Source organism: Phyllostomus hastatus, unplaced genomic scaffold, assembly GCF_019186645.2.
Source record: "Phyllostomus hastatus isolate PE091 unplaced genomic scaffold, TTU_PhHast_1.1 phas_contig_40, whole genome shotgun sequence".
Taxonomy (NCBI): Eukaryota; Metazoa; Chordata; class Mammalia; order Chiroptera; family Phyllostomidae; genus Phyllostomus; species Phyllostomus hastatus.
The window spans coordinates 74,709,107-74,725,326 of NW_025333872.1; the positions used below are offsets into that span (position 1 = coordinate 74,709,107).

Below are 16,220 nucleotides of genomic sequence, written 5' to 3' on the forward strand. Positions count from 1 at the left end.
AAAAAATGGATGAGGGATGTCTCATAAAATGAAAGCTAAAGGAAATGTGAAGTGTGACTATCCTTCAGTGTCTTACTTTTCATAAGTTCTGGGTGGGAAGTTCAGCTATCCCTAACACCTTGGACTGAAGTCCAGTGCTATCTAAGAAGGACCCCTTCATTCAGTAATCACAGCTTAGGGGCTGATGTAAGGGAGCATGTCAGAGAGATCAGCTCACTTCATCCTGGCAGCCCAGGGAGTGAAAGACATCTCAGTCAGATCATGCTTCAATCCCCGAAACTTAAGAAATTTTGAAACATTTTCACATACTTTTGGAAATTAATAATTTTAATTAAAGTAACACAAATAAAAATAAAAATTAGGCCTGATTAAATACATACATACACATATATGTAAATCTTCTAGTTGTTCTCTGATGCAGACATTGGTCAGTTTCTATTGGTGTAACACATTAAATATTCACCCTTCTAGTGAGTGTGGGGGTATTTCCATTCTTTACACAAATGCTAAGAAAAATATTAGTCTATAATCAATGATTTATAGAATAAAAATTAACTGTTAAGCTACAACTACTTACTCATGATGAAGGTTGAGGGAATGAGGTATCGGAATCTGTAGCTTGGAGTTGTCATTCTGGGCTTTTCTATTGAGATGAATCCAAATGCAAGTCATTGCGAAGGCGTGAGTTGACTGAGGTTTGTTAATATCAGGAACTGGAATACACTGAAAAGTAATGTTACCAGAAAGCAAAAAATTATCTAATTAATGCTATTTTAGTAGTCTACTTTTGATATAGCTCTTTTAAAAAATATCCTGTACTAATTTTTGGCTCCAATAGTTCTTTGATTGTTCAGTAATATAAATCAGAAGACATAACAGCTATAAAATATTGAAACTATTGCAAGATTATTTTGACTTACCAAAAAAATAACAAACTCACAGGTACTTAGTCAAGTTTTTCCTTCTACATAGCATTCACTATCATTTAAAAATTTTTATTTTTTTTAAATTAAACACTGAAATCTTACTGAGGGGGAAGGGTGGTATAAGGGGACTAAATGGTAGTGGAAAAAATACAATAAAAAAATAAATCTTATTGAATGTGATAAATATACTAAAAACACAAAATTTCTAAAAGTCACATATATGGGTCTTTTTGAGATTTATTGATTTATTCTTAGAGAGAGGGGAAAGGAGGACAAAAGAGAGGGAGAGAAACATCGATGTGAAGAGAAATATCAGTTGGTTGCCTCTTGTAATTACTCTGACTGGGGATTGAACCTGCAAGCTAGGCATATTCCCTGACTGGGAATCAAACTAGCGATCTTTTGCTTTGCAGGAGGGTGCCCAATCAGCTGACCTACCTTGGTCAGGGCACATATATATTTTTTTGAGAAAATAAAAATTAAGACTTTGCTTTTAAAATGTCTAGCATTAACAAGAGATAAAAAGGAAAGATGAAACAAGAATATTTCTTGGTGATGGTTACATAGGAGCTTTCTTTTCTATTCAATCTACTTTTCTGTGCATTTAAAAATTTCCACAAATTACCCTGGCCAGGTAACTAAGTTGGTTACAGTGTCATCCTGATATGCCCAGGTTGCAGGTTTGATCCCATCAGGGCACATACAAGAATCAACCAGTGCATGCATAAATAAGTGGAACAACAAATTGATGTCTCTCTCTCTCTTTCAAAAATCAAAATATAAATTTGAAAAAATTTTTCATAAATATTTAAGGAAATACAAATCAAAATCACAATGAGATATCACCTTATACCTGTAAGAATGGCTACTATAAAAAAATATAAGAAATAGCCTTGGCTGATGTGGCTCAGTGAATTGAGTACCAGACTGTAAACCAAAAGGTTGCTGGTTCGATTCCCAGTCAGGGCACATGCCTGGGTTGTGGGCCAGCTCCCCAGTGAGGGTGTATGAGAAACAACCACACATTGATATTTGTCTCCTTCTCTTTCTCCCTCCCTTCCTCTCTCTCTCTAAAAATAAATGAATAAAATCTTTTAAAAATACAATAAATAACAAGTGTTGGAAGAATGTAGAAAACAGAAAACCCTTGTACACTGCTGTATATTGTTGGTGAGATTGTAAATTGGAGCAGCTGCTAATTTATTCAAGAATAGAACTACTATAGGATCCAGCCATTCCACTTCTGGGGATTTTCTGAAGAAAGTGAAAACACTAATTGAAAAGGTATTGAACCCCTATGTTCATTGCAGCATTATTCACACTAGCCAAGACAGGAAAAAAAGCCTAAGTGCTCATCACTTAGTATGAATGACTAAAGAAGATTTGTACACACACACACACACACACACACACAGAGCGGAATACTACTCAGCTCTAAAAAGAGTGAAATCTTGCTATTTATGACAACATGAATGAACCTTACGGGAATAATGCTAAATAAAATAAGTCATAAGAAGAAAGGCAAATACTATTGGGGTGTCCAACCTTTTGGCATCTCTGGGCCACACTAGAAGAGAGTTGTTTTGGACCACACATTAAATACATTACAGCATGTAATCACAAAAAATATCATGTTTTAAGTAAATTTACAATTTTGTGTTAGGCTGCACTCATAGCCATCCGGGGCCACAGGCAGCCTGTGGGCCAAAGGTTAGACACCCCCATATACAATTTCCCTCATGGGGAATCATAAAAAAGAAAGAAACCCAAAGCAAACAAACAAAATAAAACAAACACAAATTCATGTATACAGAGACTGACTGGTGGTTACCAGAGGAGAAAAGAGTCAGGGGTGGGTGAAAGGGGTGGAGGAGTCAACTGCATGGTGATGGATGTAAACTAAACTTCCAGAAGTGATCACTTTGTAGTGTACACAGATGCTGAATTGTAGTGTTGTACACCTAAAGCTTACATAATTTTAAAAATGATGGCCTGATTCAAAACTGGAAAAAATCTCCAAAATAAACTGTTTTTAAAAAATGGCAATCAACAATATATACAATATTTTACTCATGTACCTTATGTAATAAAACTTAAGAGGGGACACAATCAGCAAACAAACAACAAAAGATAGTCACAGACACCAGTGTTATTTGGTCATTCAATGACGTGCAAGCTAAAAACAGCATAATGCTTTTTAAAACTGTAAATCTACCTAAAATGTAGAAAAGAGTTTATTGTACTAACGTTCAATTGTGATCAAGATAAACTTCATAAATAATTTATTTCAATTTCTTCATCATATACAAGTAAACTGATGATGAAAGAGACCTAATTATTGTCATCCCACAATTGTGGTTAGTCACAGAACTGGGAAACAAAAAACAAAACACAGATCTCCAGCTTCTAAATCCAGTGTTCTTTCCACAGAATCATACTGAAGTCCTTAAACGTAAATTAGACATAATTCATCATCACATTGTTAACTATTTAGAAAAACTTACTTCTTTTTCTGGGTATAGAAGGTCAAAGAGTTTCATGACAGGGAGGAAATCAGCCAGTGCGTTCTTCTGAATGCTTCCGGAAATGAATTGCAGGAGAACCCACATTAGGTGATCTCTGCCTTTAATCAGTCCTCGCCCTGCTAACTGTAAAAGATGTTTAAATACACATCTACACAGCCAGTTACAGAGATGGATGCAGTAAAGTTTAAAGATGTGAAAACAAAAAGGAGAAACCCTGCTTTCTGAAAGTTAGCATCTAACTTTGACATTTGCTAACTACTTACTCTCTAATTCAAGACACACTGAGGAAAGCCTTTTAAATTATTTTAATATATAACTTTCTTCCCTGACCCCTATAACAACTATGCATATCAAAAGTTAAATGTTTTTAAAGAAAAAAAGAAAAAACAAAAAACAAAGTTAAATATTTTAGAACATAATTAAGTTGATCATGTGTGCATGAGAATCAAGTTTAATGGGGTAATTACTATAAATATCTCATTAAAACATGAGGAATACTTTACTATACAAAAAACTCTAATTTAAAATTCTTAAGCTTTTCAGCCTTTTGGCTAAAATCAAATATAATTTATAATCCTTAAGCATTAGTTATCAAAAAATATTTTTTCTGGTTTCCCGTAGTTTATAACAGAAATTGATGGTGGGGTGGTTGGGGCTAACTGGGGTTGAAAGAGTTTTAGCAATTCTTTTGAAAAAATTTTCCCCAAATAATTGATGCTGTAGAGATGTTATAAATATAACACTTAGTTTATTCCTATTCAATGTGTCTGAAACCTTATGATTAAAATCAACTTATCCCACAAACTTACCCTTCCAATGTATTTCGAGTTTTACGTTCATTTTCTTATCTCCATTCACTGCCAAGGTAGGTACCAGTGAGTGATCCCAGACTGCTGTTACTTTCCCTGTTACCTACAGTCTCCAAGTTCTATTCAACTTAGCATACCTGATCTCTGGCTTTTCCTCCCTCTCTTGGTTCAGGCCTTCTGCATCTCTCACCTAGACCACTGCAATAGCTCCCTTACTAATTTCCTTGCCTCTGATTTTGTCCCCATCCATATCCACATCACCACCATCCTTCATGCAGCCATTAACAATCTTTTCAACTCGTCCATGATGATGTCATTCCCTTCCTCATTTGCCTCCCAAAGAAAATCTAAACTCCTTAGAACAAACACATGACTGTATAAAGTCTTGCCTTCCTGTCTTCCTTATCTCACCAACATGTTCCCCTTTATATTTTATTTCCAGTTCTTATATACTTCTATCTCTCTCCAAATGATGATCTTATTGCCATGGAAGCACTTTCCCAGCTTTTCCTCTTGGTAAATTTCTGTGTGTCCTTTTAGTGCCCCTTCAAGATCTCTTTGATAAAGCCACTCCTATGTCTTTAATTGGGACTCTTCTTCATTCCCTTCAGGGAAACATGTTTTCATTGTGCAAACTATTAAATTATAATCAAATTATTTATATCTCTATCTTTCTACCTGTAAGGAGCTCATTGAGGGTCCTATAGTGCCTTTTCATCTTGTATCCACTGATCCTTGCACTGTGAATATATAGAATGAATGACCAAATCCAGTTTTTGTAATGACAAGAAAGTGAAAAGTTGAGAAACCACTGAACAAAATAGAAATTAGGACTCAGAACTTCTGCCAATGCTGAAAGCACTAGGCACAGTCCATGCCAGTGTCAAACATACTAATCAGCAGGTGAAGTAGCCCTAACAAGATTTAGTACTAACCTTCTGATGAAGAGACAGAACCATATGTGGAAAACTTGCAAACTGGAAGAGCACAAAGAAAATGAGCTGACTTGAGAGATGCTGCCACAGGAGTTGACTTGTTCCCCCGTCATCAAACTTCTCCTCGGTCTCGGATCGCTCCATGGCATAGACCACCAGGTCCACCAGCTGGTCCTCCAGCACAGGGCAGCGCTGCTTGTGCTGTAGGGAGGAGATTAAATACAGTATTCCAAAAGCCTCCTGGTTAGTTTCCTAAGTTACCAGTTAATGGGCATTATTTGTAACAAGAGGCTGAGAAGCATGAAATGAAGTTGAACTTAGAAAGTTAAGGTTAGATTTAGTCTATTAAAGCTGCATCATGTTACATTATCATAGAGGATGAGTTTCATTTAAAATACTGTTTTTCAGGCCTCACGAAAGACAGACTTGCCAATAACTTTTGACTTTCACAACAGACATCATTATTTCAATTTGACAAAAGGAACTGCACAGTAGAACATTTTGTCATTTATCCTTCGAAAAAAGTTAATTTAAAAGGTATATGAAAAGGAGATAACAGTATTAACTTTCAATCTAACTCAAAATATGAAAACCCTAGATTTTCAGGAATCAAATATTGTGACAGGAGAGCAAAGAAGTGTGTGAATTTATTTTAAAGTAACCCCAAGTTTACTCTAACTTTATACTCAGAGGTATAACTAAATAGCTGCCAGATTACTCATATCTCTTTTTGATCCTGACACTGAAATGGAAACTTCCTCTACAAAAAGGTTTCAAAGTTAATCTCTGCTCCTCTCTTAGAAGTCAAACATAATGCAGCTTTAATTGTAAATTAGACTATTTTAAAATCTAAAACAAGAAAAAGAACCGAGTTTAAACACTAAAAATGAGAATGCAACTTCCCTTTCTAGAGGCAAAAAGATTTATGCTTTTTAAAGTGATTTAAAAAATGTATTTTACCAAAGGATATGTGTTAAGCCATATTTTATGCATTTTCATATTTCCTTAATAAATATGTTATATGGCTTAATAGCAAGGCAGTTACATGCCTTTCTAGTGAATACAATTACTAATATACATGCTTTCCTTCTAAACTTTTGATGTAGTTATTAGTCTTTTGCCATGAAAAAGGGATATGATTTCTTTAAATTTAGGGAAAAAATGCAAAATGGGGACGAATTTGGAAAAAAACAAAACATAATGAATAGCATCCCCTCTTTTGCATGCTCTTTGCCAGCTCCAAACTTGTAAAGCTTCAGTATAGCTGCACTTTCTTAAAGCATGCACATAAAACAAACATCTATCCGGAACAGTAAGCATCAATGGTTGTCTCATATTTTTTTCCAAAAACACAATGCCATGTTCACAGTTCAACCACATTACAGGTTTACAAATAGCAATATTAACACCACCAGTTGAGACTACAGTACTTTTCCTCCAAATGTAATTATCATTATGAAGCAGAGCAAAGTGCAACAGACAACACTACAAACTATTTCTTAAATCAGCATGCAAAACTACTGTGTACAGGGCTTGAAATTCACTAGTTCTGCCAACCACCAACAACCTAAGAAATGTTTCAGACAACACAAATTTAGAGTGAGATCATTCAAAGTTATATAAGAGTTAGAAAAATTCGTGAAAAGAAGTAAAGCCATTATTTCCAGTAGGAATTTTTCATTAGTGATGGGAATTTGCTTCTAGTTTGGGAACTAACCAATTTGTCACCTATTCCTCCATCCATGATGATCTTTCATCAATCTGCTTCAGGAAAAAAGAGCAAACTAAATAAAATTGGTTTTAGCATCTGAGTCATTTTGGAGTTGCCCTTTTTAATATTAGCTATTTAAAAAAAAACCTGGATTTTTACCTACAGATTTTAGGGGTGTAGTGATGGTCATACAGTTAATGATTTAAGGAGAAAAACAAAAAATATTAAGACTCTGATAAAGTAGGAGGATAGTTTGACAAAGTAAAAAGGAAATTTACAATTAAAGCTAATGATTTTTCAATACATAACAACTCAAGATTGTATGCACATTTTCTGTAAAGAACTAGATCAGTAAGGATCTCCCTGAAGCCTAAACGCCCAGTGTCTGAGGGCGGCAGAACATCTACCAGGATTAACTCTGTATTTACCAGGTGTTTGGGTTAAACCAAGGATATTTCTTAAAACATTAACTTAAACATATTTCTTTGTTTACTTGCCCATTTTAATAATACCGAAAAAGAAAATGATCTGTGCTACTACCTACTTTAAAATGTTAAGTTCTGCTTTAGTTGTCCATTACTAAGATAAGTACATTAAAGGTAAGACTCTCCATCACATAGACTATTGTACAAACTGGAACAAATGAAAATTTGCAAAGCAGTTAAATGGTCTGTAAATAAAGGTTAATTATTGATCACTAGGATATGATAATTCTGTAAGCCAATGAATACTATGTTTATGGTTACTCACAACTTGTTTTCTGAAAACTTTTATAAATTTAAGTCTTCATTATATAAGCATATAAATTGAATTAGTTTATCTATGTGCATATTTAGTTAAAACCTCTTTTAAGAATAAGAATCTAAATTCAATATTTTAACAATTCAAATTCTGTATAATAGCTCAAACTATATTGGAAATATTTTAAATTTTCAGCTTTCATTGAAAGCTGAAGCATTAAGAGAAACAATAACATTAACTTCCCCCCATGCCCCTGATTCTTTACCACCATTATTGCACATGGCAAATGATACAGCTTTTTTCAAGCTTAGTAATCATATTCTAGCTAAGTGGCCTCTAATACTTTTATACAACAGTTCTGGTACCATTTCTGTGGTGACATTTTAACCTATTACACTTAGGTGGACTTAAATTAGTTGAAAATCATTATTTGGGGCTAGAAAACAATTTTAAAGCAATACCTGTTCAGGACAAGGTGAGAAAAAATACCCCTTTGCATATCATTTATTCTATTCTCCGCCAGTAAGAACTGGAACACTATGCTAGATAACACCACTTTCAATGGTGGTTCAAAGATACACAGTGATTAGTCTAGTGCTTCACTGTCTCAGGATAATGAGAGTTCATACAACACCACATAAGAGCTTGAGGGGTATGTTTTGTGATGCTGTTATTCAGTAGAAAGAACACAAACTTGTGTAAACACACAAAACAGTATTCTTTCACTGTGAACACTCCACATTGCTGGTCACAGAACTGGGCTATTTATGACCTTCTAAATGCGAATGATTTTAAGAGAAAACAGCCCAATTCCTACTGGAAAATGCAATTTGGACAGCTCTTAAAAAGGCTTCAAGCTTTCATTAATTACTGCATTGCTAGAGAAAGGACAAGAAAGTACAGTGCAGGATATAGTTTTGTAATGATAAGAGATGTGGTAAGATAACTCGCTAATTTTTAACCATATGCACCTTATACTTTGTGTTCTCATTTTTTCTCTACTTTCTAGGTGGTAAAAATAACATATCAAGTCAATTCAGCATATATCTTCCATCTACAAAGTCCATTCACTACAGTTTTCTACCAAACCACTACTGATGAATTGTACATTTTTTACCATATTTACTCTTCAGTGGGACCAATAATAATAATGTTCTGTCAGCATTTCCATTATAAACTTTATTTTTTATGGATTTATGTCTTAGTCATAAACTTTTTTTAGGTTGAAACTTGTTATTAAAATGATCAGATCAGAGATGCTCTTCTCTGAGTTGTATTGTCAATTTTTGGTTGAGGAGAGCTGCCCCCCAAAAGCAAGCAGCTAATGATAGCTAAGGCTATCTGGGGGGAGGTACTCGCAGCTCAGATGACCATGGGAACATTTATCCACCAAACTGTAAAAAAATTGAGTCAAGTTTGATTTAAAGTTCACTGCAAAAATTAGTTTTAAGACACAGCATGAAGCATTCTTTCAAAGTTAACTGAATACTTACCTCTAACTCAAGTGAAAGCTGATCAGAATTAATGACTGGGCATTTAAGATGTAAAATTGACAGACTGATTACATGAGGTAACTGTCAGATACTGGAGTGTGAAGCAGTTTCATTTTCACATGTACAAAGGCTTGTCCAAACAAGGAGACTTGGTAAATTTTTCAGAAGAAAAAACTTAAAATAATAAGAGATACTGCTACTAGGGTGAGGTTTGGCATGCAAAGTTTCAACACTGAGCAAGTTTTATGGCCAAGCTATATGTCCTTAAAAATAGGGCTTTATCAATGGAAGCACTGGCACAACCTTCACTATAGTATTGCAAACAGCAACGCTATTTTATATACCTGGACAAGAACGTCTTTTTAAAATAAAAAAGCTGGTCTATTTTAATATGTTGGGCTCAAAAATTTTTAACAAAAATAATTGGAACCACTATTTTGCTTAAAATCTCCAAGGTGAAAAGTCCATTAACAGACTTGGGACTGTATAAGAGTTTGATTTTAAAGTTGGGCCACAGTGTTTTCCTCCCGCCTTAGGTGAACTTCACCTGAGAGGAGCTCACTCTAGGAGGAGGACACCTTGGCAAAGACTGACAAAGAAGGGTGTCTGTCAGGCAGGTGTGGGGTCACCTAAGAGTGTGACATTTCTTAGAGAATCCCCAGGTTTCCAAAAAAACCCTTCCCTGGATAAAGTTTACCACTCCAACTTTTCAAAGTAACATATCTCTGTTAAAGTGCTTTTTTTCCTTTGTTTTATTTTTAATTTGTTTTCTTTTTTAAGGCAAAGCAATGTAAGTATTTTTATTGATGTTGTTATTTATTTATATTTTAAAAGTCTGGAAAGATACAGGCCACCACAAATCTTTCCATCTCTAAAAATTCCACCAGGCTAGCTTTAGCCCTAAAGCATGAAAAACAGTAAAATGGAGTGGGAAGAAAAAACAACCCGTCAAAAAGTGACAGGCTTTATTGTGTACCAGGTGTTGTCTCTTTGTGAAAAAGAAAAAAAAAGAATATATTAAAAAAAAAACACCAAAAACCAAAACCAAAAACAATCCAACAAAAACAACTCTCGTATCTCATATCCCAAGAAGAAATTCATTGGAGTGGCCTTGGTCTCAGCATGGTCCTGCCAATTTCAAGCCCCGACCATACATGTATTCTCTAAATGAAATCAGTGGCTACAAAGCGGCCAGCGTATCGTTAGTCACAATACAACAGTAAGGTTGTGAACATACCTGAGCAATGTTCAAGGTCTAGAGCATTGGAGGATGGGCAGGACAAGACAGGACAGAACAAAAATAAAGGAAGAAAAAAAGAAAAGACAAAACAGTGACTATGAGGCCAGCCTCAAGGAACCCAGAGTCAGCATAAACCCTCCCACATGTTAAACCACCAAAAAATGAACACACGCCAAAAGAAAAAAAAAGAAAAAAGAAAAAAATCAGCAATGAGGCCACGCTGAAGATACGAAGGGTTATAAAAAAGGATACCCAAAACCAAAAAAAGTCAAAAATTATGGTTAAGTCATGTGTAGGTTTCTCTGGCAAAAGGTATACTTGAAACTGGCCTTATAGAAAAAAAAGCAATGCAAAATAAACCAACTTTTAAAATATTTTCTTTTTAATATAAACATTCTTAAAGCAATATATATATGATAGGAATAATACATTGTTGAATAAATCATGTATTTAAAAAAATCACCAAATAGTTTTTAACTGTTTTGCTCAGTTAGCTATAGCAAAGAAAAGAGAAAAGAATAGTGCAGATTCTATGCAGCATTTACTAGGTTTCCAGCATAGTACAGTACCTGCTTATTTAAACCTAGCATATTGCAGACCATATCCCTGGAATAAGGCTGCTCCAATACATATCTCAACAAAGCAGTCTGTGGTTCAAACAGATCCTTTAAAGAAAATAAAAAACAAAATTATTGTTTCAAGGTCAAAAGTAAATGTCAATTCAAGTAATTTGAAATTGGGATCGAAAAAAGCCTCTAAAAGCACTTGTTACCTGCACACAGTAGGCAGTATCTAGTGAAAAAAAAATCATAGGATTTTAGTGCTTGCAATTAATCTATTCCCACCCCTTATTTAATAAATGATAACTGATGTGAAAGGACTTGCCCAAAGTCATACAGAGTATGAACTTAGCAACGACTTCAGGTAGTCACATGAAAGTCATTAGCATCACTATAAGGAAAGGATTTTCTTAGAAATCGAATCAAAGAGAAATGGCGGCAATTCCCAATCACTCTTACACGAGCGCAAACAGACTTGCTTTCCGAATTTGGAGAGGACAAACGACTTGACAGCATAGGGTTTAAGAGTGCAGGTTCTGAAATCATGTGTCTGAGCTCAAACTCTGATTCTACCACTTCCCAAACAATGGGTCCTTAGTCAAGCTCTACCCACTTTGTGTCTTAGTGTCATCATCCATAAACAGAGACATTAAGATGATAATTAAAAAATAAAGATCTCACAAAGTAAAGTTTTCAGAAAACTACCTGGCACATAGTAAGCACACCATAAATTTATCTGTTTTCATTATTATTGATATCAAGATGACAATAAATTCCATCCAGCTTATCACTTTTTCACATTGCAAAGTTTTCTGATGAACATGCCAAGAGCCAAGATTGCAACCTCACTTTCACTATTTTCCCTGTCTTGCTTTTGGACAAGTTTCCTAATTACTTTATATATTGCTTTTGACATGAAAAATTACATGAAACTTTTTCATGAAAAATATCCAGTCCTCCATATACCCTGCTCTGTTATCACTCCAACCTCCGAGATAATATAATGATCTATCAAATGTCATTATAGCTTGTCTCTACCTCTGTTTCACTCTATTAATACCTGTGGATTTATTTTTTCTTTGAGAATTTCTAGTGCACTTTTATCTCATACTCCCTTTATAAAAATCTAACAAATAGCAGATTCACTCTTCAAATTTTATAGACATTGCAAATTCATTTTTGGTCCTCCCTTTGTAAAGGAAGAATGAAAACAAGGAATTACTTTAAAAAGTCAGCTTTCTAATGCCAAGAGCTTTGCCAGAGGTGGGACCACTGGAACATAAACACCTGAAATACCACAAACCACAGAGTTTACTTTGATTCTGGAATCACACATTGAACCATACACTATCTTTCTTTAAATATTTACTTCTTCAGCTCTAGCCTGGTAGATCAGTTGGCTGGAGCATTGTCCTGATATGCCAAAGCTGCAGTCCGATCCTTGGTGTGGGCATATATAAGAATCAACCAATGAAAGCATAAATAAGTGGAACAACAAATTGATGTTTCTTTTTCTCTCTCTCTCCCTTCCTCTCTTAAAAAAATCAATCAATAATTTTTTTTTTAATTTTACTTCTTCAGTCTATGATTTAGCATCACACATTATATAATATAGGACAAAGATTATTAGCCCAAAGTTCCATTATAATCAGCAACATACCTTATCGTATGGCAAAAGGCCTTTCAAAGGAAAACGAAGGGTTGCAGGATCCAGTTTCCAGGAATTACAAATGGCGCCCGAGTTATTGACAACCGGCAGAAGGCTGCAGCGGCCTGTGTGTATCACAAAAAGTGCTTTCAAGTAAATGTGAACACAGCAATGCTTGGTCCTTTATTCACTCTGTAACTATTTCATGAATATCTATGCTGAGCCAGGCACTGGTTCAGAAAATGTTTTAATTAGATAAAAGTTTGAAATTTTTCTTTGATTGTTTTTTCTTCGATTATCTTTAGTCCAGGAGGTTAGAGACCAACCTGTGAGGTTGTGAACATACTATGGGCCTGAAGGTGTCCACAAGTCTGACACCAATTTGCACAGGCCCTCCAAGCTCAGAGAGGTGGCATTTATCCAAGTGTCCAGGACGGAGGTTAGCAAACTGTAATCCATGGGTCAGTCCCAGCTTGCTACTTATTTCTGTGAACTTTTATTGGATCACTGCTGCTTTTGGACTACAATGGCAGAATTGAGTCCAATAGACTAAGTGGCCCATAAAACCTAAAATATTTAATGTATCACCATTTATAGAAAAAGTGAACAGACCTCTGATTAACTTCAAGCATGATGTTCCCAGAGGCCTTCGATGCAACATGTGACTGCCAGCACACACACCCAACTGCAGGATGAATATTGCCCCCTGGATGGCCCGTGGGTACCTCAAGCTCCACATGTGCTAAACTGAACTCATCAATGTACTTCTTAAACCCGCACCAGTTCTATAATTCATTAAATGATATCAATATCCACTCAGTCACGAGAGCTAGAAGCCTGGGAATCATCTGTCTAGTGTTTATTCAGTTTATTTTTGTATTTCAGAGTCCAGAACAGCACCCTGTTCATAAGAAGCACTGCCGACTAAATAATGGACTACATTCCCGGCCAGTTCTGAGGCCACCATGCTTATTGCAAACAGTGCCAAATCACCTGCTTGTTTTTAAAAGAAAATTCTGAGAATCCAACAAGTGTGAAAAAAATGGAAAATATAATACATGAAATAGCAAATAGAGAATTGGAATGGGCTTGAAAGAGACTTATAGTTTTGTGTATTGTGGCCAGAGGGGCAGGTCTGCAAAGATTTCCAGTTGCTTAGAGAGTCATGGGGCTTTACTAGCTCTATTAAAAGTTCCCTCTGGTGACCAGGAAATATGTCTTCCAGAACAGTTCTATCTGAAGCTGGGGCCCAGTCCAGACATCTGTTTTCCCACCCTTTATTCAGTACACAAAGCACTTAAAAACAAGTAAAAGGCTATTATTAAGCTCCTAAAGAGTTACTAAAATGATGAACCACCAAGACATGTACAGATACTGTCAACTTTGTTCCACAGTCAAACCTTTAGAAATCACACACTGTCTAGTATGTTTTAAATCATAAACCCACCACAAATGGAGTTTATCCTTGCCGTGGGCCTGAAAGTATCCACAAAGTCGGACACCAGGTTTCCAAGTAACTAAAAACAAAACAAAACAAAAAAACAAATAAGTATAAAAATAAAATCAAGACTGCTTTGAATAGGATGATCAATTTACATCAAATGAGACAATATGGAGAGATTTAGTATAAAGCCTGGCACATTAAAATTACCCAAAGGTTAATTCTCTTGATTCCTTCCAAACAATTACTTACCAGTTTCTCTTTCTGTGAATTAAGCCAAGTCTTACCACAATGTCCTAAGCTATTTGATGAAGCTATGTATATTTTATCACACAGTATATAAACTGTTTCAGTAGGACAGCAGAGAAATGAAAGAAATGATAAAAACACATAGTATCCATGGATAAAATAAGCATTTAAAAAATAAGCATAGCCCTGGCTGGTGTGGTTCAGTAGATTGAATGCCAGCCTGTAAAACGAAGGGTTGCTGGTTTGAATCCTGGTCAGGGCACATTCCTGGGTTGTGGGCCAGGTCCCTGATTGGGGGAGACATTGATGTCTCCCTCCTTTTCTTTCTCCCTCCCTTTCCCTCTCTCTAGAAATAAAGTCTCAAAAATAAGCATAAAAAGTAAGATCAATATAATTACTTTTTATGAAAACTGCTATTAAAATTTTTTAAAAATTTACCCAGTGTGGAAGTTTTCCCTCAGGATATAGTTTTCTGATTTCTGTGACTGCAAAATAGGCTGGCAACAAACAGGCATTTCTTTCCAAGATATATGCTATAACCTAAGAAAAATAAAAGGGAAATATCGTTATTTTTGACTAATCCCTTTAAATGAATTTAAATATATTTATTGTTGTTGATCCCTTTAAATATAACAACAACAAATATATCAAAAAGTAGAAATACTATTTCATTAATTCTGAGAGCTTAAAATATAGCATGAAGGAAGTCATTTATATGTGAAGGATCTCTAAAAATGAAGATTAATAAACAATGAAATGGTCCTGGCTGGTGTGGTTAAGTGGATTGGGTGCCAGCCTGGGAACTGAAGGATCATCAGTTCGATTCTTGGTCAGGGCACATGCCTGGGTTGCAGGCCAGGTCCCCAGTTGAGGGTGGGGATCAAATGACTGACGTCTCTCTCACACATTGATGTTTCTCTCTCTCTTTCTTCCTACCTCCCCCTTTTTCCAAAAGTAAATAGACCAAATCTTTAAACAACAAACAAATAATGAAATGGATTGCTGATGTTTGGTAAATAACATTGAAATGCTTTGAGTATTGGTAGACTCCAATAGGAGAGCAACAGACCCAAAGTGACATTTCTTGCAACATTAGTAACAAACCACAAGGATTTTTTAAGTGGTCTGTAGGCTGACATCTTGTAATGGCTGAAAATACTTTAATATCTATATTGTTGTTTTTACAATTAAAAACCATGAATTCATTAAAATGTAAAAAAGTAAAAGAGCATCTTTAAAACTCAAAGTGATTTTGGGCATGCTGTACCTCTAAGGGAGCATGCCCACACCTTTCTTCCTTTGTAGGCTGGCAGCTCCTAAACTCTCAGGGTCCCTATGAGACTTGCAACGGGCAGCGGCAGCTCGTCCCGGGCTAAGCCCTGAACCCGGCTCCAAGGCCCCTCTTCCCTGACTTCCAGTGCGCCGAGGCGGCCCTGCCCAGGCTCTGTCCCATTGCTTCGCTTCTCCTAAGCTCTTGCGTGTTTCACTGTCCCCCACTTTAATAAATGTACTCTCAGAATAATAAAACAAAAAAGTGATATTTTAGAAGTAAACAAGTAGAACATCCCACAAATTACCCTAAATTTTAAAAGCACATAACTCTGTAAAATACTTTTTGGAGGCGATGACCAGTGCACCGCAGTGGGGTTCAATTACCTCTCGTGCTGTTAGAAGCTGCTGTACAACGGCTGAGCTCACTGTGTTGGGAATTGTCAAGATTTTCTCCAAAATTGCTTTTAAGAGATCTCGAACACCCTGATCAACAACAACAACAAAAAAAGCCAGTGTTAAAACTAGGTAACGTTCCCAGTTCTGATGTCTGTATCTCAGTTCCACAGATGCCTTCTCCGCGCTTTCATTTGAAAGGGGCTCCAACATCATCGGAAACCCAAAGTCTCTGCTTGGCACATTCCCTCCTCATCATAGCAACGTACTCGCCACC

At 35.8% G+C, this 16,220-nt stretch overlaps 1 protein-coding gene across 2 annotated transcripts in view; it reads right to left on the reverse strand.

Moving 5' to 3' along the window:
• Positions 1–16,220, reverse strand: part of MED23 (mediator complex subunit 23) — a 44,143-nt gene that overhangs the window by 22,299 nt on the left and 5,624 nt on the right. The window contains exons 6-14 of one of the 2 annotated variants that reach the window (XM_045843517.1): positions 15,935–16,033; positions 14,717–14,818; positions 14,036–14,105; positions 12,601–12,713; positions 10,950–11,045; positions 10,378–10,395; positions 5,196–5,396; positions 3,431–3,574; positions 578–723 (exon numbers count right to left, since the gene is read on the reverse strand). In XM_045843517.1, the coding sequence (XP_045699473.1) occupies positions 578–723; positions 3,431–3,574; positions 5,196–5,396; positions 10,378–10,395; positions 10,950–11,045; positions 12,601–12,713; positions 14,036–14,105; positions 14,717–14,818; positions 15,935–16,033 (989 nt within the window). The remainder of the gene's footprint in view (positions 1–577; positions 724–3,430; positions 3,575–5,195; positions 5,397–10,377; positions 10,396–10,949; positions 11,046–12,600; positions 12,714–14,035; positions 14,106–14,716; positions 14,819–15,934; positions 16,034–16,220) is intronic. The other variant, XM_045843518.1, reaches the window with a different exon arrangement.